Source organism: Chanodichthys erythropterus, chromosome 17 (assembly GCF_024489055.1).
Source record: "Chanodichthys erythropterus isolate Z2021 chromosome 17, ASM2448905v1, whole genome shotgun sequence".
NCBI lineage: Eukaryota > Metazoa > Chordata > Actinopteri > Cypriniformes > Xenocyprididae > Chanodichthys > Chanodichthys erythropterus.
The window spans coordinates 25,686,366-25,710,692 of NC_090237.1; the positions used below are offsets into that span (position 1 = coordinate 25,686,366).

The following is a 24,327-nucleotide window of genomic DNA, read 5'->3' on the forward strand; positions in this document are numbered from 1 at the left end:
TTTTTGTTCAAAATTAACAACATTTAAATGAGTCAATACATCATTAATCCTTGTATTTTAGACCTGTCCGGGATGGTTTTCTCACGAAATTGCTTACATGCATCACTCACCCATGCGTCTCGTCATCAGTGTTAATTTTAAAAGTAATGCATTACAATATTGCGTTACTCCCTAAAAAAGTAATTAATTTAGTTACTTAGTTACATTTTATGGAAACTAATGCGTTATATTACTTTTGCGTTACTTTTTCTCATCTAGGATGTTTTTTTGTTTTTTTTTAATAGCAACAAAAAAGGCAAATTTTTGGCAAATGTAAAGGCAATTTCACGCCAAAATTGAAATCACAAAAATGTGATGTTTTTCTAAAGTCACTTTTGCTTAGTATGGTTGAATTGGATAATCAAAGGTCTGCAGCAAAGAATCTGATCACAAATATCAAAAATAGTATTTCACAACCAAAATGTCATAGAAAACTTGAAATTTTGAAAGCCATAAACATGCATGTACATAATCAAAAAATGTATGATATAGCAGAGGCCCAATAGACCCTTTTCACATTTCCGGGTTTCTCAGAAGCTAAAGTCGTCATAGTTGGGTAAACTTTTATAACAGTGAATGAAAGACTTCATTAAATATATTTTTGTGTTTCCATTTGCGTAAACAGCAAAAGAAAAACTACACAATAGTGTTTTCACAACTTTCAAAAAGAGGAAAAAAATAGAGAGCGATTGAAAACGGCAGTCAGAAGAGAGAAAGATGTCATTTTTACCGTCACTCCCAATCCGTGAAAAGGGTCTATAGGGCGACAGTTCTGTCGAACTGACCCCTAAAACTCGTTTATTGTTGAGCCCTGGCAGTCAGTTTTGTAGTCAAAAACCATTCTTCAGGCAGTGTCTTTCATTAGCTAACCTCCAAGAATGATTCATGATAAGAAAATCATACCAAGCAACATACGAAAAGTTTATTGTTGAAGCATGATACAGCTGTCAGATCTTGGGAACCTAAGAATTCTTATATTTACATGACATAATATTATCTGAAATGTTTTTGACTCTCCTGCACACTTGATTGATCATTATTTCGATTACATCGAAATTGTACAAAAACATACAGTAGAAATCAATTAAGGCACAGAAACTGACAGTGCAAACTAAAACATACACCTTTTCAATGCAAGATCAGAATGGAATGTTGTTGGGCCAGATTCGACCAGTCAATTTTAAAGGGATACTTCACCCAAAAATAATGAAATTTATCATAATTTACACAGTTATTATAATATACCATAATTTACTCACCCTCAAGCCATCCTTGGTGTATATGACTTTCTTCTTTGATCCGAACACAATCGGATCAGTTATATTGAAAAGTATCCTGGCTCTTCCCAGCTTTGTAATGGCGCCCAAGTTTTTGAAGTTCAAAAAAAAAGCGCATCCATCCATCATAAAAATAATCCATACGACTCCAGTGTGTTAATAAAGGCCTTCTGAAGCAAAGTGATGGGTTTTTGTAAGAAACAATATCCATATTCAAAACTATAATCAGTGGCCTCCGGTAAGGGCCGTACGCAAGTCGAGTTCCGGCGGAAGAGTGACCTCTCAGCGTATGATGCAGGACGTAGGAGTATTGTAAGCTTAAACGCCTCTCGCGGATCAAACAAATATGCAATTATCTCTTATAATGAAATCCTCCGACATTTCTTTTTAAAAATTCTTGTTTTAGACTTCTGTGGCGACCAGAGCGGGCGAGAGCCGTGAGGGAACGGCGCGAGGCCGGTGACGCAAGTGATAACGAGCATCACCTGGGAGGCGCACCGGCCTTGAGTCTCTCACAGAGGAGCTCCGGGAGCATAAAAGGAGGAGCGACGATCGTGAAGGACGAGAGAGGACCAGGCCTGGATATTATTTTATGTTTTATTATGTTTGTGTGGCCGGCAGTCGTCCGCGAGGGTCTGCCGGCATTACTTTCGTTTTGTATTTGTTTATTTTGGTATTAAAGTTTTGTTGAATGTTCGCCAGTTCCCGCCTCCTCCTTCCCGTATATACGAACTGTGTTACAACTTCTAATTCGTGAACAGTGTTTTATTTTGCTCTATCCATTGTGCTTAAGCGTTCATCAATACGTCGGGTCAGAGGTCACTCTTCCTCCGGAACTAGACTCGTATACAGCCGTTGCCGGACGCTAGTGATTATGGTTTATAAAGTTTTAAATTTGGCCTTTTTTCTTACAAAATTCCCATTGCTTCACTTCAGAAGGCATTTATTAACAATTAATTAAAGTTGTATGGATTACTTTTATGATGGACGGATGCACTTTTTGGAACTTCAAAAACTCAGCCCCCATTTAATGCCATTACAAAGCTGGAAAGAGCCAGGATATAAGTCTGATTGTGTTCGGGTGAAAGAAGAAATTCATACACACCTAGAATGGCTTGAGGGTGAGTAAATCATGGGATGATTTTCATTTTTGGGTGAACTATCCCTTTAACTGCTATTCTATCTTTCAAGTAAAACAGCAGTGGAAGGGTACTTTAAAGGTGCTGTAAGCGATTATTTAAAAGAATAGCATGCAGAACATATCCATATGACCTGACAGAAATCCCTAGGCTCTGTAAAACACTTTGGCTTGTCTGACAGGGAGGATTTCGAAATTGCTTACAGCACCTTTAATGCATTTAACGGCATTTTCAAACGTGTAAACATTTCCTTCAAACTAGCAAGGCACCTTTTCTTTGTGAATATTGATGCCAAAGTATCACAAATATTCTGCATCACAACATTATATCAGTCCTGTGTACATTTTTACATATTGAGCAAGCATTGTCACTACTTTGAGGCGTCACATGAACTGTCCTGAAAGGCGTCGTGGTGCAGTGCCTCCTCATTGGCACGTATCATCTGCTGTGCAGTCTTTGTGTACTTTCAGTCCGTACTTAACATAATCCCTAACTGAACATGACCCCAGATAAACATTTAGAGTATCATAAGTGAGCGTGCTCAGAGCTCTGGTCACTGTCGTGGCTGTCCTCATTGTTGATAAGTGAGTCCGGTGTATGGTGGAGTCCAGGAATTCCAGAAAACTCGGAGGGAAGCAACGTTCCCTTTTTCACATTCACAAGCTCTTTTTCTCTTGCTATCGCCCCCTGTTGGCCTCCTTTAACTCGCTTCCACTTCATCCGTCTGTTCTGAAACCACACTTTTACCTAGTGGGAAAGAAAGACACATGAGTTATCAGATCCTACACTCCTACGTTACATCTACATTAATCCAAATAAGATGGCGTTTTCCTTTCTTCGTTCACATTAACATTTTCCAAAAGTTTCTCCTCACTAAAATGATGAAAAATGCTTAAATCATCTTACTGCGCATGTGTAAAAAGTAATGAAAGCTCAATGAGATGATACAGAGAGACCAGACATAATAGAAAAAGTTCTCACACTACTTCTGGCATGATTATTTTATTAGATCTGGTGCATCCAGATCACAGTCAAAAATGTGTGGCCATGTATGGTCTAAAACACAATTGCATGGAGTCAATAAAAAAATTGTTTGCAAACAAAAATAAAGAATTGCAAAGGAAAAATAAAGTATTGAGCGGAAAAAAATAAGTTTTGCAAACAAAAATAAAAAATTGCAAAATAAAATAAAGTAGTGCAAAATAAAAATATAATCAATTACAAAAATCAATGACAGCTGTAATCCTATTTTATCTTTGCCACATATTTTTCATGCTCAAACCTACTAAATAATTTGCAACGCTCATTTTATTCTGCGTTTCAGTCAAGCGTGCGCTCACGATACCGGTTTTCTTTTACGCTGCACTTTTCTGTGCGGATCTCTTTATGGAACTGGTTTGACGTGGGGGTGGAGTCAATTTCGCGGGGGCGTGATGCATTGGAGAGGAACGTAATCGGTGACAGGTGAAATAATTCTTTGTTGTATACAAATTCTTTTTGTATGCAATCATATGTTGTCGCCGATTACGACCCCCTCCAATGCATTTCTTATAGTAATATGACCCGTTGAGCTCTGTCTCACTGCCTGTATCCACTTTTGTGTCCTTAAACATTCGTTTTTTGGGGTCGACAGCTTATAAAAACTTATTTCTGGATTTTTTAGCTTGTTAGCTGTACACCTTGTCACACAGCAGCTTTTAGGCATTGTTCTGTTTTTTGTAATGAGTCAGAAAAGACAAGAAGGCAGCCTCATGCAATACAAAGTCAATGGAGATGATTGGATTGATTTTCCCTCGGTGGGTGTGGTTTTCAGATTATAATAAATGCGCTCTGTCTCTATGCTTGATCTGTTCTGTTGCGATCTGCGTCTCTTGCCGATGAGGTGTTTCGCGGGGACGTGCCCCCGTTTCTTGACTCCACCCCCACGTCAAACCAGTGCCATAAAGAGATCCAAGAGTGCAGCACAAAAGAAAACCGGTATCGTGAGCGCACGCTTGACTGAAACGCAAAATAAAATGAGCGTTGCAAATGATTTAGTAGGTTTGAGCATGAAAAATATGTGGCAAAGATAAAATAGGATTACAGCTGTCATTGATTTATGTAATTGATTAATTTTTATTTTTGCACTACGTTATTTTATTTTGCAATTTATTATTTTTGCTTGTAAAACTTTTTTTCTGCTCAATACTTTATTTTTCCTTTGCAATTCTTTATTTTTGTCTGCAAAACATTTTTTTATTGCTCAATTCTTTTTTTGTTGTTGTTTTGCAAAACTTTTTTTTGCAAAACTTTAAGGCATTAATTTGACTCCATACAATTGCCCTCATATTTTGATGCATGACAGTAATTGCGAGTACATTTTCTGTCATCTTTTCAGGAGTGTAATATGAAGATTGTACAAAGTAACATATCTTTATCATAGATATCTGCAGTTACAATATTTTCACATGACTAAACATGCACCATCGTTCCTTTTTGGAACCTTTATTTTAAATAGTGTAATTTGTCTTCATCAAATTAGTCTGTATGTTCAACCCGATGGTGCAGATGATCTGTTTACTGTGGTTGTTGGCAGAGCGATTGGAGAGGTAGATCAGGCAATGACTCACCAAACTCCAGTAAGCTAATATCCCTTGATCAGGTGCAAATGTGCCACGTGATCATATGACCACCCTGCTATTCTAATGCATGATCCACAAAGTTTGGAATTATGTTTCTCTGAAGACGCTTGAAAAATAACATTGCTTTCAATGCACATATTTGGCAGCTATTTTCAGCCCATCTCTTCTGCGGCATCAGACATTTCTGTCTTTTCCTTGCGAGTTAATTCAGAGACAGTATTTACATTTCCCAGAATGATGATTTAGCTGTTTCTTAAATGGTCACTGCAGTGCAAGTAAGGTTTGCTGGGGGACCGGGCCACCATACGCTAAAATTTATTTCTAGCGGGGTATAATGTTGTAGATAGTCACATGGAATGGACCTGAATTCTTCATACATGATCAGACTTTTTTTCTAAATGGCAATCATTCAATTGAAAGGTGCAGTTTACATTCAAATTCATTTTACGTTCAACACAATAATTCCTTCACCTTAAGTTGCAAGGAATAGTTTTTGTATTTTAAGGTCTGCTAGAACACTATTCAATTGGCCACCCAAGTTCATTACTGTCAGCACTATAAGACTGTCACCCTTAAAATATATATGCAACGATTGCAGATCTTCTCTCAGTCTGAAAATGTCCAGTAAGTTACTGCTCACTGGTTAGTGCATGCCCATATGGTTAAATCAATGCAATAAAGAGAAAAAACAACAATAAGCCAATAAGAATTCACTAAGGTGGATGACATCATAGTTTTTTGTTAGGTAAAAAAAAAGTTAAATGGGAATTATCACACATTAATTTTAAAATATTAAAAAAATATATACTACAAGTTAGAATTTGTTTGTTTACAAACAAAAAAATTGAGTTTGTATGTTCAGAAATTCGGACTGAATTCTAAAACAGGAATATTACATTTTGAATGCTGAAAATTCAATGGGAAGTTGTCACACTTTAAAATTTCTTTAAAAAATGAAGTTAAAAACATATAAATAAAAGTTAAAAATCTAATGTAAATAAATAAAAGTTTGAATGGAATAGGGCTGCAACAACTAATCGATAATAACTGATAATGAAAATCATCGACAACGAATGTCATTATCAATTAGGGCTGGGCAATATATCGCATGCGATTGTCACGCGCATTTCGTCAGTAAAGCCGGTTCCCAGCCCTACGCGTGAGTCGGCATATGACGGCACGTTCAGACACATTTGATTTCTACAAGCAATGCTTTATTTTAAAGCAATATGGAGGAGAAACGGTTAGAGATTATGAGGAAAATTTGGTTTTACGAGCTCAACGGCTCTAGCCGAGCTGTGATCTAGGCGAAACGCTATTGGCTATTTTGAAAAGAGGGGAGGGGCTTCTAGATAAATCCCGCCTTGTCTTCCTGTTTCATAGAAATTACGTCAACACAGTGAATAAAGCTGCGTGTTCCAAGGCACTTCAGTGGGCCTTTAAACAGCTGGCGCGGGCATGCACGTAAAACAGACAGAACGCAATAGAGAGGGAGACAAAATGTAAAGGGATAACAGCGTGTAATTGAACATAAACGTGGGGCGTTTCTTATATTTACAGGATTAAGAACTGACAATAGCAGGGTAATGTGTCCAGACTAGTGAATGTGTGTGCTCCTGCTGAACATTCCTCTTACCTGTTAACACTGAGTTTTTGTTTTTCTTTATTATTATCTTCATATTTAATGTAGGGATTTAAACTGTCCTTTTGCTTTATAACTCTTTTACACCATGTATAGCACAAATGCAGATATTCACTATACATGTTTTCATAGCATTTAGTTGTTTGAAGGACAGAATTGGGAAGGATGTAGAATAGAGTGTTTCGTCAATAAAAAGGGCAATCAAGTAATCGAAGAAATAATCAGCCAACTTATCGATTATGAAAAAAAAAAATTATTAGTTGCAGCTCTAGAATGGAGTTTGTATGAAAAGCAGTTCAGACTGAATTAACTGAAGGAGTTTAATTCTAAACCCCAAAAACATTTAGGGATACCAATACAGTGCTGTCTTGCAGGTGCTGTAATAAATTTAATTAAAGATAGACGTTTTAATTAGGCTCTGCAATATTATTATGATTAGAATTTACGTGTGCAAAATAGTGGTTGGCCTACAGTCATAGTACTACTCCTGCCACCAAGAACTCCAGCAGGTTCACACAGGGATCACATTGCAGGAGACGGATTTGCTTACTTGTCGTGTGGCAAGGTTTTTAATTCTAAGCCTTGGGAATGTATCCCCAGAGAATGTAGCATAATTTAAGGCCACAGATGTCACTTCCTTGTGGGATCCATGGCAAACTGCAAAGTCTTATATAACCAAAAAGTTTAAAATACTGCGATGTACTGGATATATTATAAATTAAAGCCGTTGCATGGTTCATTGAGCAGTTAAACATGTTATGAATGGTGTTTTGAATTAGGCCAGAATGACCTGCCAATGATGTCATTTCAAAAACAGCAAGCATTATGTCATCTCTTTATGTCTGTAAGAGTCAATAAACTTCAATAGTTTAATAAGATTACATAGTTGTTTGGTTAAAACATCAAATAGTTACAATAACCAATATATCTCTGGCTCCACATAAAGTGTCATGTGCTATTTATTTCACATATGCCTGTAGGAAGTGCCTTCCCACGCAGAGACCAATTTGTAAGACGGAGCAGCAAGGCGGAAGTGCCTTAGCGGACAGAACTTCCTTCGCCTCTCCCGTTACTTGACTACAGCCAAAAAGAGAGCTTGCAGAAACATCTGGAATACAATAGTCCCATTCCATGGCTGGATAGAAAACCACTGAACCCAGAAAAAAAAAAACAGCAGCAGCTTCTGACAGAATGATTGATGAACAAGTACCAGGTCGCGCTCGGTCATCTCACCTGCCTTTCCGTGAGATCCAGGTTTACGGCGATTTCGTACCGCCTGAGTCTGGTCAAATAGTTGTGATGGGCGAATTCTGCCTCCAGTTCTCGAATTTGCTCTTTGGTGAATGCTGTCCGCTCCTTCCTTGGCTTGCTGCTCACATCCGATTTGTAATTCCCATCTTGGGACTCTTAAAAGAAAAAAACAAGAATGGAAGAAAACATTACCAACAGTTAGAAATAGTCACAAAAACTTTCGAAGAGCAGTAACAAAGTCAAAAATGGGCTTTGAAACACAATCAGTTCATTTCAATGCAATCATTCCAATTAAATACAATCACTGCAGGGTTGAAATCCCAGAAATGTCATAAAGGAAAGCAGAGGAATTCTGCCAGTCATATTTTACGATGCTGCAATTGTGCATGCCAGCTGTTTGTAAAAGTCAGCCGTGAGTTTTCATAAACCGCGATATAGATTCTCACAATGAGTTGGCGCTCACCATAACACTTTCCAAAGACTTCATTTGGGTTACTGTTAATGGAATCCGCTACCCTTGTAGTTTTAATATGGAACAAAACAGTACTGGAGGATGTGTAAAAATATATTTCCTTAGTTTATTTACCTCAAAAGTTTATGTGCGTCTTCCACTCGTGGCTCAGGAGCTGCCAGCTCACAACAGTTTTCAGTGGAGTGTTTCTTATTCCCTCCCTCGCTCTCGCGCTGTCAATTACAGCGAATCGCTTCCCCCAGTTTCAGATGTTTTTTTGGAGTGACAGAACATGAACGCATAAAAGCGCATATATACAATTACATGTGGTTATTGCAAGAACTCAATTATGTCTAGTCTATTCTTGAATGGGAAACGCAAAAGGTCAATGAGGAAATGTCAAATTAGCCTTGCAATCCATCCTACTGAAGATGCATGCACTTCTGTTGTTTTGACACATGAGGAAGGAAATTTTATTTCGCCTTTATGGTGACTTCAAATTGCTGTGACTCACTTGCAAAGGGCTTATCGAGCTTTTGGGTTCATTTATCTATGGGTGTGGAGTGAGCACTAATCCAACTAGCAATCCAAAACCCAGCTGTAAATAGAGTCTACTTTAATGAGACCCCATCCGCAAGTGGCGAGATCTGCCATTTCAGCACAAGTCAGCATGATATTTCAAGTACATCATTTTTTATGTTTTTTCCAATGTTAAAATACTTTGTACTATCCCATCTTAAAGGGAAAGTTAAAATGAAATATTACTTATCTCATACTGTTCCAAAACTTACTTTCAAAAAAGGATGATATTTTGAAAATGTCTTTTTTTTGTCCTTTCAGTGAAAGTCAATGGTGGCCAAATGTTGCTCACTTTCATTGTACATTCTACAAAATATATTCTTCTGTATTACACTGAAGAAAGTAAGTGATCAGATTTGTAATTTAAAACTGTATTCAAACATATTTTCCCTCACAATTCCCTCAACTGCCATTTAGTCAGACTGACCCCACCCCCAAACTCATGCTATTGGTTGAGCCACTGTTGCTGTGTCAGGCTGGTCGGATTCTCAAACATTGTTTTTAAACAGAACTTCAAGGTGTCTCTGAGATACACTGAAATGGCAAAGTATTGTTTCAGTTTTATTATACACATCGCTGTAGGTGGATGTTCAGATGAAGTGTGAAACGGCCACTGTCAGCTACATCATGATGGCTATAAACACATGCCAAACCGGTTATTTAACAGTATAATTTACAGGTTGAGATTTGCAGAGGCTGACAAGGACATGGACTCAGGATGAAAATATCAAGAACGGGTCGTGCAACGACAATATTGTAGTTTAGCACAGAAGTTGCAGTCTATGCTCATGAAGAGACTTTGAACAAATAATCATCAGGTGATTTCCAAAGACAGCACATCAAATTGCAACTGTGACATCCCTGATTATACCCAGTTTTAGCTAAAATTTCACCAGATGTATTTTAAAGAGTCGGCTGAATGTGGGTCTAATTAAAACGAGCAAAAAAACACGTTTATTGCGAGTCAAATGCAGCCATTGTGAAGTGAGAAAAACCAACACAAGCAGTGTTTTGTGAACAGAGCTGCTCTAAGTTAAGGCAACTTTTCCCGGCTTTGCGACACGGCGGTTACACCGCACCAATTAGGCCTGCGCTTTAACTTTTATCTCTTCTTTAAAAAAAGAAAAGTACTATGAGGGGAAAAAGCAGGGCAGCCTAAGCTTTCAAAGATGATTTTAAAAAATACAGCTACAATGAAAATTGAGACATTTACTTTAATATTCTACTAACACACTAGGGCTGAGATTTATTGGTGAAAAAAACAAGAAACCAAAATGAATATCATGAAAACCCACATGACAAAATACACGCTAGGCTGCTGTCTTCTATCCAAACCAGGCATGTGCTGTTTTATTAGAACATCCACACATGCTTTGAATAAATCAAACAATATATCATAAAATGAACGTATCTTAAATTGAACTGAAAAATATGTTGACAGTTTTACTATTAAATCAGCCCTTGTTGCATTTATTGGTGCTCATTATAAAAGCATTCGATATAGCAAAGTCTTTCATTTTTTGTTATGCAATAGTTGCTTTGAAAATGAAGCTACCATCAATAGAATAGAAAGTATATTAAAACATTGTAATAATTTAAATTATATATATATATATATATATATATATATATATATATATATATATATATATACACACACACACACACACACACACATATATATAAAAAAATAGATCACCACTGTTCAAATGGCCCAAATACATCCACGAGAATTACGTATTAAATACATTGTCAATAAATAAAATCTATTTCGAAGCTAAAACAACCCCTAAAACAATATTACACACTAAAACATGGTTATCACTCTATGTTTATTGTAAATTGAGACAAAATTCTGCTACAGGAGTAGAATAATAACCACAGATATTCAAATAATATTCAAAATTATTAATACAAATAATAAATAAATAAATAAATAACTTCTATTAATTTCTGCCTGTTTATATATATATATATATATATATATATATATATATATATATATATATATATATATATATATATATAAAAACAGGCAGAAATTAATAGAAGTATATTTATATATTAATATATATATATATATATATATATATATATATATATATAAATATATATATAGATAGATAGATATATTATATATACAAGAATTGCAACCAAGAATTGTAAGATATCTGAATTTTTACCTCTACTAAAGTGTAAAATGTATTAAAAAAATAAATAAATAAAAACTCTGAGCTAGTGCAGAGTCCTCCAATTCTGTTAGACTTTTCCAGCAGTGGAACAAGTGTATTTATGTTATGTTAATTTCAGGTTGGCACAAATGAGAATAAATCAACATCTGCAGGGCTGTGCCTCTTGACCTGAACTTTGTTTTAAAGGGCAGAAAGTAGTTAAAATTCCCTTTGAAGTAACAAGATCGTAAAAATACATTTTATGATCCATTTTATGCAGTGTTAAATTGATTTTTTAACATGAGTGGCAACTATTCCAGACAAAACAAACTGGAGATGCCCATCAGATTAAACAACTTCTTTTGCAGTGAACCAAACACCCTTCAATTTACTTCATATCTCCCAGCCTGTTTTGCCCATCAGCAAATCCAAAAATAAAGTAACAGTATATTCCCGTTCTGATTCCAATGTACAAACAAATTATATTCAAAGAGAAAGCTGCTTAAAGCACTGCTGTCATCTAACGTTTGACTTTTCGTGTTAAATGCCAACACAGGCGTCCCTGTTCTCCTTCTCAGACCATGGCATTAGTTACTTTACCACAAGCCTTATTTGTGCTTGCCAAAAAAGTGAGGAGATGAAACAGATGAGGCTAAACGTGAATCATGCGTGCAGTTAAATGCCCACACAAGAGTTACAATCTGCCCTCTGCTAGCCAAAATAATTGCTTCTGTGCGTGTAAGCCAACACCTACAAAACTCTCACAGGCAAAAACACGGCTCCACGTTTCCGAACGGTAAGAGAATCATTTTCCAAAAACACTGGTACTGCACTCAGTCTGATTGTGAAGGCTGTTAAAATGCACCATGACTTGTTAAATTCTTTTTTCAGTTACAATAAAACAAACTTAAATGTTTTAACAGTGTTTCATGTGTTTAATGGGAACTAAAATAACGGAAGAATGATTGATATTCCGGAAAACATTACAAAAAATGTATTAACATGATGTAATATGTTTTAAATATACTTCAAATATAATTTATATGATATTTGTAAAATAAGAAATATATATAATTTTGTATTTAACAAATATAAATATTATTTACAAACAGCAAATGAATAATATATGCTAAATATTTATTGATACATTGTTTATATATAAGGTTTATAAAATAAGAAACATATATAAAATTTTGTATTTTACAAAGAATATTATTAACCAATATTAAATAATTATATATATGATATATATATATATATGATTCAACAAATTTGATTTCAAACAATGAGACTGAGACTGTACACCATAATACTGAACAATATTGCAATATTAAAAAAAAAAAACCCTGTAAGATTCACTTAAAAAATGTACATACAAACTTTAAAAAAAAAAATTAAAAATTAAAAACGACTTGATCAGATCAGATTGCTTTGAATCCAAGTATAGATAAGATTAAAATAAAAATGAGCCTTTTTCTTACCAGAGCTGTCACTTCTTCGCTTGCTATTCCTTTTCTCAGCCTCGGCTGGCGACATCGTATGACGTCCGAAATCCCCTCCGGGAACACAAGAGGCACCTGAGGGCACCCCTCCGCCCAGGCTCGGGGTGCTCGCACAGAGACTGGGGCCCCCGGGACCCATGTCTGAAGAGCCTGAATCGGGGGCCGAGATGCCCAGTCCTAGACGGACGCTTGCTGGTGAGGCGCTGGCCGTCTGCGGTATGTGCCATCCAGTCTGCTGCGGTTGGGGTAGATGATGATGATGATGATGATGATGCTGCTGCTGGGACATTGGTGGCCCTCGCTGGTGCCCGTGCCCCCCAAACAGTCCCCCATCCTCACCTGGGTAACCGCTCACAATGCAGGTAGAAGAAGGAGAGGAGGTGGAGAGGTCAGGATATGTGGAGAGGTGCTCGGAGCGTCCGTGAAGGGCGAAGGCTGGGTGCAGGGCCTGCGGAGGGGCGTGAGGGCTGCGCAAACAGCCGAACAGCGTGTGATCCATCGCATGCACGAAACCGGTCGCTAGCGAAACAGAAACCACAAGAGCGAAACTTCCAAAAGATGAAAAGATTAATTAAAAGCACCAGAAACACAAAATGCTCCTTCGCTTCTTTCCTTGGGGAAAAAAGTGGAAAAGGAAAAAAGTGTGTCAGTACACGTGTGTGTGTGTGTGTGTGATAATCCCATGCACGTCGCGAGCGAGAGTTGCCAGGCAGCGCGGCTAAACAGCAGCTGCTGATGATGATGATGAGAGCTGAATCTCAGTTGACAGTCTAGCGCAGACTGCGGCCCAGCTGAGAGGGAAAGGTGCTTCCTAACAGTGGCCGGGCTTTTGGGCAATGGGCTGGGACTGAAGGAGGGGTGGGAGATGTTATAAATAGGGCCGTAACATGAGAGGGAGGCTGGGTCACAAATCAAGCCAGTCCAGCCCTACAGCTCGATACATCTAAAACATGTCAGAAATAGATTTTCATTTCGGCCCTTTTGAAACTTTTTCATCATTTTTTATTGTTTTAATTAGTACTTTTTCTTCGGTCCCAAAAGGCAGATTTGTTGAGAAGGTCAGAGCAGCTGAGAGAGAGAGTTGTTGATCTTCAGCACTTTCTCTTCTGTTGTGAGGATGATTTAGAGGACAGGGGCTCAGTGCTAGAAGTCCCTAAGCAGTAGATCTTCTTCTATTGGTCGTGTGACTGCACTAAGATTTGAGTTTTTTTTATTTTTGTGCAGTCCATTGACAAACCACCTACAACATCAACAACGAACAAAAGCAAGACAATGGGTGATCCTATCCAGTTTTGCTTTGAAAAACCAGCACAAAAGATAGATGGATTAGCTTACCTGATCCTGAACATGGGATTCATTCTGATCCAGATTAAACTTTTTGAACAACTGGCCCCTAAAGATCAAATTTGGAGTTAAATTTGGGCTCCAAAATTGTATGAAAAGAGTGGGTTTCATTCTAACTTCAAATTTAATCTTTTCAAGTTTGAGGGCAAGAAGTAGGTCAAAAACCCACTGACGGAGAAGATGGCAACTTACAATTAATTAGTGTTAGTCACATTTTTCTACTCTTTTTAATAATTAAAACTTATTCCAAATATATACAATATTTTTGAGAAGTCTCTTATGCCCACCAAGGCTGCATTTATTTGATCAAAACTGCAGTAAAACAATAATAGTGTGAATTATTATTACAGTTGAAAAGTTTTTGATTTTAAAACATTTTAAAACAATTTATTCCTTTGATGTCAAAGCTGAATTTTCACCATCATTTCAACTTCAGTGTCACATGATCCTTCAGAAATCATTCTAATATGCTGATTTGCTGCTCAAGAAACATTTCTTATTATTATCAATGTTGAAATCAGTTGTGCTGCTTAATAATTTTATGGAAACCATGAAACATTTCACATTTATTTGAAATTGTAAAAAATCTAAAATATTTTGAAACAGTATATACGTCTTATTATCAGTTAAAGGAACACTCCACTTTTTTTGAAAATAGGCTCATTTTCCATCTCCCCTAGAGTTAAACAGTTGAGTTTTACCGTTTTCGAATCCATTCAGCCGATCTCCGGTTCTGGCGGTACCACTTTTAGCATAGCTTAGCATAGTTCATTGAATCTGATTAGACCGTTAGCATCGCGCTTAAAAATGACTAAAGAGTTTTGATATTTTTCCTATTTAAAACTTGACTCTTCTGTAGTTAAATCGTATACTAAGACCGACAGAAAATAAAAAGTTGCGATTTTCTAGGCTGATATGACTAGGAACTATACTCTCATTCAGGCGTAATAATCAAGGAACTTTAATGCCGTATCATGGCTGCAGCAGGCGCATCAAGTGCATCTTTGCTGAAGCTGAATTAAAATATTCCAGTGTGTGTGTGTGTGTGGGTGCGCATTTTTGTGATTTATGAGGACACACAAATTTGTATAATGACATGGGTATTACACAGGTATTATGACGTTAACATGAAATATGAGGACATTTCATGAGTCCTCATATTTAAAATAGCCTTTAAAACATACTAAACTATGCTTTATTAAAAATGTAAAAGTGCAGAATGTTTCCTGTGATGGTTAGGTATAAGGGTAGGAGTGTAGGGGGATAGAAAATACGGTTTGTACAGTAAAAAAAAAACATTATGCCTATGGAATGTCCTCACTAAGATAGCAAAATAAACCTGTGTGTGTGTGTCTTACAAGGAGAGGGTGGCTTATGAGGACATTACCTCATGTCCCCATTTTTCAAAAGGCTTATAAATCATACAGAATCAGTTTTTTTGAGAAAGTAAAAATGTGTACAGTTTCCTGTGATGGGTAGGCTTAGGGGTAGGGGTAGTTTAGGGCGATAGAAAATACAGTTTGTACAGTATAAAAACCATTACGCTTATGGAATGTCCCTACAATTCACAAAAAAAAACCTGTGTGTGTATGTATATATATATATATATATATATATATATATATATATATATATATATATATATATATATATATATATATATATATATATATTTATATAGTTAAGACCCTATGGTTTGCTTCTGTCATTTTGGGATTGTCTGTATGTGTCTGTTCAGGATCGTCATCTGATTTGGTTCCTGCAGGCTGACTGATGCCATGTCCTGATAGGTGTACAGTACTTTAAAAGGCATGTCATCATCACAACATCTTTTTTGTTCTGAGCGGAGAGGTAGTGCAGAGTTTGTTTGTTTTAAGAGATTTTGTATGTGTTGCCCTCTCAATTGTTCATTTGACTATGTAAATAGTTTTGTAAATATATTGTAAATATTGAGGACTGGGAAGTATGGAGTCTGATGCCATTTTTGTTTATTGTAAACTTTTTGAACCTCTTCTTTTTGGTTAGGCAGTAAGGTTAGTGTATTGTATTTTCTTTTCTCTATGATTATGTTCAGGCAACAAGGGTTAAAACAAAGAACATTTGTTTGTTATTTTGGCCTGGTCAGCTCCCAAACTTAGATTCCCAATTTAAGAAAATAAACACATTATTGTTTTGCTCATTTTTCATGTTGTATATATGTATGTATATATATATATACATACACACACACACACATACAACATGAACATAAAATATGAGTCTTTCATGAGTTTTTGTTTGTGTGTGTGTCTGTATATCCCATATAATTTCAACAACATCCCACAAAGATTCTTTATGGAATATACATTAGTTGTAATTTACAGTCACTGTAGTGTATCAGTGTTTTAATCAGAGTAACAGTGCTCATCGCGACACACGCTACTCCAGCAGAACTAACAGCATCGCCATACAAGACGTCCCAAAGGTTTCACCCATAGAGACATACGCGGCACACAGAGCAGGGCCTTTCTCTGCTCATGGGTAAAGGAGAGGAAATCAGATGCCTTTTGGGGGGAAATAGCTTTAGCAGATGGGGAAAAGAGCGTGGAGTCAGGGCCTTATTTAGAGAGAGTGGAGAAGACGAGAGACGGTCATTCTCATCTCTCAAAGCACGGTCACACAGCAGACCTCTCGGGTGAGTACCGTAAATTCTCTGTTTATCCCGCTTATTAGTCAAATTATCAGGAGAGTTTTAGAGACGTGTGGGTGCTGTTCACACAAGATTTGTTTTCTTATGTGGTTTCTCTCTTTCAATATCTGTCATGCCTTTTTGCTCGTGGGATGATTTACTGAGGCCTGATTAGATCTCACATGAAGCAACTAGAACAGTGGTGATATGTGAGGGTTTCACTTCTGAGGTGAAATAATAATAATAAAAAAAGAGTAGCATGGAGAAGAAAAATAGGGAGCATGAGATAAAACAATTAAGGATACATTACCAACGGTGCAAAATGTTGAGAGAAGTTCTTCAGCAGGATCTAGAGGGGAGATTTTGCTTTGTTAAACCTATAAAACAGAAATTACAAGTATTAGAACTAGATTCAAATAACTAATTATTAAAAAAAAAAAAAAAAAAAAAAAAAAAAAATGTTAATATAAATGTTGATTTGAACAGTTTTAAAGACTTTAAAGGCAATTTTTGGTTTGTAAAATTCAGCTGAAATACATCTCAAAGCCTTTTACCTACATTTGAACTTTTTTTTGAACATTTGAAATTTTATATTGTATTATATTATATAATTACAAATACAATACTCAATAGTTTTCACATCCCAAATCCCAGAAATAAATATCAAGATAAACACTGATTCAATATTTCTACATCAAAATGTATGGAAGATACCAAACTTAAACTAAATCTGCAATAAAGAAATAATATAATGACCTGCTTAATTTTCCTCAATATATTAGGTTTAATTTATATGAATGAAGTGTATCTTTTTCACTCATTTTAATCAACCTTTTGCCTTCACTAGTTCATTTTACAGTAAATAGCCCTGTTATATATATATATATATATTAGGGTGAATGATATGAAATTGATTTCAGCCTTAAAATTCACAAGTTTGCCCTTTCAACGAAAACATCCACTAGCAACAATACCAGACATTACTTAGCATATCAGTCTATTCTGAATACATTTTATGCAGTCTGTTTCATGCAAATATTTTCTTTTAGTATTTTCATCACTCACCCTGCACTGTACATATTTTTGTGAGGTTTTAAACTCCATTGCTTTTCTTAAGGGTTATTATTTATTAATATTCTTCCATGCAAGTTATTTCTGTTGTAAAATGTATCAACCTTAAATATGGGATAGATTAGCGGTGCGATTGCACTAACATATGTACTAGATTTCTGACATGTGAAAGTCGGGGTCTGATTGACTACAGACTATGTCTCACGTACACAAAAATTTTCCTCTTGCACCCATGACTTCTGTACATACATTTTACATTTTCTGTACATACAAGTACTTTCATAAAACATCTGAGTAAGCAACTAATACATTCAACTCATATATTTATTTATATATTAGGGCTGTCAAACGATTAATCGCATACAAAATAAAAGTTTGAGTTTGCATAATATATGTGTGAGTACTGTGTGTAATTAATATGTAAATGTAAATACACACAAATTAATGTATATATTTAAGAGAAATATGTTATGAACAAAATATTTTATTTATATATAATATAAATTATATAAAAATATAAATAAATAAATAAATATACTTGTAAATATTTCTATTTTGGTTTGACTAATACTATATATATATATATATATATATATATATATATATATATATATATATATATATATATATATATATATATATATATATATATACATATATACAGTCAAACCAAAAGTTATTCAGACACTAGATATATTTTTTTTTACTAGTGGGTGCAGGACACTATAGTTCATTTATGTAAGTGAGGATAACAAAATAAAGTAAACTGTGACACATTATAACCAAAAAATTATTCATACAGTGGACTACCAGTAAAAATGATAAAAATTTGGGACCAAAAAATATTTAGACACTTTGACCTGACCATGTTTTGTTTAAATGTTATCTGACATAATTAAGATAATTTTTTTCTGACACAGTTTAACTCTGAGATCTTGTCATATTTTATTACCATTTTTTTTTTAAACTATAGTGAATAAACCATAATAATGAATGAAATGTTCAAAGTGTATTACATTTTGGTTTGACTGTATATTATATATATATATATATATATATATATATATATATATATATATATATATATATATATATATATATATATATATATATATATATATATATATATATATATATACACACACACACACATATGCACACATTAAACTTTGAAAAAAATCCTGAACTCTTAACAAAATCCTTGTATTGTTGCATCCTTAAAACATGCACTGTTTCTGATTTTATATGCAATCTGAAAATAATGGTTTAAAACAGCTGGCTCTCATAAGAGTGTTGCATTTGCAGTTGATATAAAATGTTAAACTACTGATTTGGGTCAAGTGTATCTCAAGCTGCAGCGCAAACAACAGCATGTATATCTGAAACATATTTATATTTAACAAACATTTGTCAGTTGTAAATTCCACTGAATAAGCTCAATAACAAATAGCTTAGATTGTCCCAGCGGGAATGATTATGTTGATACACAGTTATAGTGCTATTGAGCTCTGAAATATCTGATATGATGTGATACAAAAAAAAAAAAAAAAAAACATCTGTTGGACAGTTTGATTTTGTCCATCAGGAATTGATTGGATGGTTGTGGTTTGCTATTGGTCTATCTCATGTGAGTGAGTTTGTACCGCCCCCGTGCCAGTAAACACATCATCAGAGAAGAGATGTCATTTCAAGAGGGAGGGGAAGTTATTGTGAATTTTTTTTAAAAAAATGATGTGCACAGATAAATTATAATAAATACCACAAATTCCATAAAAACAAAAACTGAACTCGATTTCATGGTGACTTTATATTAGAATTCAAATCTCTTATTTATAAATATTTATTTTACTTATTTATAATATTTATTTAAATTTAACAATAAATATATATATTTTTAAATCCTCTTAAGTTTATAAACAGCAGCAGAAGTGGTGTATGTTTATCTAATAGATCCACTGGTGCATTAATCAGATGTGCGCTGACGTGGTTTACAAAACCCAGCAGCATTATGAATGTGTCCTCTGAGATGATCTGGGACGTGAGGTTTACACACCTCTGTCCTGATTCACTCCACTGACTGCAGTAAAAAGCCTCCAGGCTTTTCTTTGTGTTGGTGGTACAATTTGTGTCTAATATATCATAAAAGTATTTGACTGTAAAGACCGACTCTTTCTGCTGTTTGTCACATGGTCCAATTAGTTTTGTCACGCCCACCGGCTTCTCCGGCCACAAACGGTTTCAAATACAGTAAAAGCCAAATGCATCACTAAAAGTCTTTTGTACCCCCCAGTCCACCATACTGTTTTAATAAATCCTTTCATTTCAGAAAGTGAAGTCAACATTTTATGATTTAATGGCTTCCTTCTCGCTGTCGGTGCCTGTGACGAAGGCCAAATCCCAGAGTGCTGGAGACTCCCTGTCCTTAATAGGGGGCTTGAGGTTTCTTCCTATAGCAGACTAATGGATTCTCAATGTGAGGGTAGAACTTCATCAGGAAAAACTCACGTGTTGTTGGACTCTCGCTTTATACGCTACCGCAACGTTTATGTGGCATTCAAGTTGAGGTATGATGGACATTAATCAGTTGCTTTTGTCCTTAGTTCCTCATCAACCAGTATTAATTAGTCGGGAGTGATGCAGACAGTGTTTAATGTGTAAATGGCCTTGCTGACCTCTACTGGTGTGTGTTAGAGGTGTGAACTAGGTGTGAAGTTATGCATATATGAATCCCAGTTTGTGAAGGATAGATAGAATATATGTTTTGATTTAAACCTGGAAATAACAAAGTTTTAGGATTCTGACATTAAAAAAAAAAAAATTAAAAAATAAAATATTTTAAATTCTACATTATTTCTAGGTCACGAAGCAAATATGCTACTGTCATTAAAGCGACAAACTAAATAATTAGTTAATTTTATTTCATTCTGCTTTCAAACTGCTGATTTTTGTGAGAAAGTAAAACTTTTAAATAATGCAAACAAAATTATTTCTACTAGTGGCTTCAGACTTTAGACCCCAATGTATATGAAACTTTAGATGCAGAATATTATAGATTTAGATTTATTATAGATATTAAAAAATAACTTGACATTTTTTTCTTGACAATTATATCATAAAGCCACATTTTCTTAAATAATTTAATTGTAATAAAGGCATAACAATCATAAACCCACATTTAAATAATTTTTTAAAGTATAACAATTGAATTGAATTTTATATAATTTAATAAAATATAATTAAATATTAAATTAATATCAAACATTTTTATTTAATATCAATATGTAATTATATGTAATTCGATTATATTTTATTATAATTAAATTAATAAAAATATATAGTTCTTCGCACACCCAAAACATTTGTAAGTGCATAGGATAAAAGTACAATATAAACTAGAAATTACTAAAAAGTATTCATTCATTTTTTTTCCTTCCCCTCTTTAAATCCAGTTTGAGTAGTGTGCAAGATTTTTATATTTTCTAGTTTATAATAAATTATATATATATAAAAAAATTAATACATTTCAACTTAGGACATGTAATAGATATTAAATTTTAATATTAAATATTTAATAAAAAATTTAAAAAATTCTACCAGTAGATCAAACAATCTCATCTCTGTTGAATAATTTGATGTTTATTTTACACAATAAATTATAAATGTTTGTGTACTAGAACTGTTTTGTGAATTTCTGTTGTCAGCAACTGATTTATTTTTAAGCACCATAAAATAAGAAAAATATCAAAAAAAAAAAAAAAAGAGATATATTGACAACATAATTATGTTTGTCCACAGTGGCGGATATGGTACCACTAAACGCCTCTTTGGTATGGCAAACATAATTTCCATTAAACAGACAAGCATCACCCATCCCGAGAGAGCCAAGCTAAAATAGCAGGTTTACCTCTTTAGGCTGTCAGTCATATTGTGTGATCCAGCAGAACTCACTGACCCATGAATATTTTGTCCTCACTGGGGTCAAACACACACACACACACAGACACACACACACGAGATCTCAAGGGAGGCATTACTCTCTTACTTTGGCTGTTCTTGCCTAAGAGTGGGAAGTGCACGAGCTCTTGAGCATTTCCCCATTTTGCTGCAGGACAATCCCATCATCCTCTAATCAAGCCTGTGGTTTAATAGCCAGCTCCATCTCCATCCTCGCGTAAGGGTCGTGACGCAGGCTCGGGACAATAGAAGGATATTGAAACACTTCGGCATCCACTTGAAAGTCCCAATCGCTCCTGCCAGATCACTCAGTGCTGGGCTTATGTCACCTCACACTGCGTTCTGCAAAGATATATGAAAGTGTATTGGTATATGTGTGCTTGCTTAACATTAAAGGAATAGAATACTTTAAAAATGAAAATACTGTCATTATTTACTCCCCCCTCATCCAAACCTGTGTGCTGTTATTTTTTCTCTGGGACACAAATGAAAAAAAACTAGCTACAAAAAGAAAAACAAAAAGTTTTTATGGTGTTTTTGTCCTTTTTGGAGCTTGACAGACATTGCATGGAATCTTTTAATACAGGGGTTTTCAAACCTTTTAATGTCAAAGACCCTCACATATGACAAATTATAAAGGCTGCTACATATTTTTATATACAGTGTGAGAAAAATAAGTAATGTTAGATGTTTTAACCTGGAACGACACCTTTTCAACTGAATTAGAATACAGTAATATACTGTAGCACTTCTCACAATAATTATTATTACAATAATAAAGTTATTATTGTGTATTAATAGAAAATACACAATACTAAAGAAAATTAGAAAGCTGAATGTTTTTGAAAGAAATTAATACTTTCATTTATTCAGCAAGGATGATTTAAATTGATCAAAAGTGACAATGACGTTTAAAATAAATGTCAACAATATTGATAATAATAAAAGTTTCTTGAGCAGCAAATCATCATATCAGAATGATTTCTGAAGGATCATGTGACACTGAAGACTGGAGTAATGATGCTGAAAATTCATCACAGAAATACTTTACATTTCAAAATACTGTATATTCAAACAGAAAAAAAAAATGTTCTTTTTAAATTGTAATAATATTTAACAAAATTACTGTATACTCTATTTTCATTCAAAATGCAGCTTTTGTGGGCATAAAAGATTTCTTTTTAAAAAATCTATACAAACTTTTAGGCAATTGTAAATATAGCATAGATCAGCATAAGATGTGTTCATCCATGATGAAGTACTATGGGAAATATCAGTAAATCCCATTGAGTCTGCATACAGATTAAGCACACTGGAATAATATACAGAATGATGAATCAATCTCAATATGTTGACAAATGCAAAGTGATTCAAAATGCCAATTACAAGTTGCCGTAATAAAAGACATGACATTTAGGATTTGTATGTGCAAATAGTCACAACCACAAGAAATGCGGTGATTTCAGCACACTTTGCTTCATATTAGTATCAGTATATGATCACACAATCGCTTGGTCGGGCCCTGAGGGGGTTTTTTCCACATGATGAATCTCAGGCGAGTTTTACTGAGCGTATGAGGGTTACATAAGCAGGGCGGGAGAATAGAGCGTAAGGTTTAAACGGAAGAGACAGATCCAGGTCCAGCCCCTATCCAGACCCTCTCCAGAGATTCATTAAGGACAGAGAGCAAGGGGAAGAAACTTCCTGTCTGACCCAACATCTGCCTGGCTGGTCCAAGAGAGAGACGGACAAAGAGAAAGTCTTTATGAAACTTTCTTTTTATAGGTAATTTCCCTGCATATCACAGATGTGGATGACCGTAGCATACAGAAAATTTAGTGGAACTTCACTTCTCATTGTCAGTTTGTCTGGCTGAGTTTGAATACAATTCATGATTTAGGGAACAATAGGGAGTTTTGTCAGACAGACGGGGGCGTAGAATAACTTCTCACCGGAAAGCGAAGCGTAGGACGATCTCAAAGGGATGTGAGTGTGCTTCATTAGAATTGCATTATGAAACAATGAAACAAGATTCTCCACTTTCTCTGGAATTTGGAAATTCAAACAGACGTTTTGCCAAGCATGTGTTAGTCCACTTTCCACAGCAGAACAAAGCACGAAAAATCAAAACTCTTGATTCTGAGACATTTTCACAGGAAATAAAGGCAACCGCACGTGGATGTAGCGGAAATGCTAGGGATCACAAAGCGTGTGTAAAAACGATCACCCAAAAGCAAAAGAAGCTATAAAGAGACACCTGGCAAGCATAGGGTGTAAATTTGAGCCCTCAAGGACAGGTCGGTGTAATGTGTTGAGACACAGCCATGATAACATCTAAAAGTACTTTTTTGGGAAAGAAATTAATAGGCCAGCCTACTTCTATTCAGCAAAGATGCATTAAATTGATCAAAACTGACAGTAAAGACATTTAGGATTTCCATTTCAAATAAATGCTGTTCTTTTGAACTTTTAAGACTATTCATAAGTGAAATAAAATGTATCACGGTTTCCAGAGAAAAAAAAAATTAAGCAGCAGAACTGTTTTCTACATTGATTAAAAAAAATAACAAATTAATCGCAATTTTTTTTTTGGTGATTAATCACAATTAAAAACATGT

At 35.0% G+C, this 24,327-nt stretch overlaps 1 protein-coding gene across 1 annotated transcript; it reads right to left on the reverse strand.

Annotated features, from left to right (window-relative positions):
• Window positions 1-952: 952 nt before the first annotated feature.
• meox2a (mesenchyme homeobox 2a) lies at window positions 953-13,440 on the reverse strand. Its single transcript, XM_067365470.1, has 3 exons — window positions 12,652-13,440; window positions 7,952-8,124; window positions 953-3,202 (listed from the first exon to the last, which is right to left on the reverse strand). The coding sequence occupies exons 1-3, from the start codon at window positions 13,169-13,171 to the stop codon at window positions 2,981-2,983; spliced, it is 915 nt and encodes a 304-aa protein (XP_067221571.1). The 5' UTR covers window positions 13,172-13,440; the 3' UTR covers window positions 953-2,980.
• Window positions 13,441-24,327: the final 10,887 nt, after the last annotated feature.

Excerpts from the sequence above, each read along its gene's own strand:
- meox2a (XM_067365470.1), bottom strand. The coding sequence starts at position 13,171 with ATGGATCACACGCTGTTCGGCTGTTTGCGCAGCCCTCACGCCCCTCCG. Across the intron at positions 8,125-12,651 it reads GCGAAGAAGTGACAGCTCTG|AGTCCCAAGATGGGAATTAC; the intron begins GTAAGAAAAAGG and ends TTTTCTTTTAAG. Across the intron at positions 3,203-7,951 it reads TGGATCTCACGGAAAGGCAG|GTAAAAGTGTGGTTTCAGAA; the intron begins GTGAGATGACCG and ends CTTTCCCACTAG.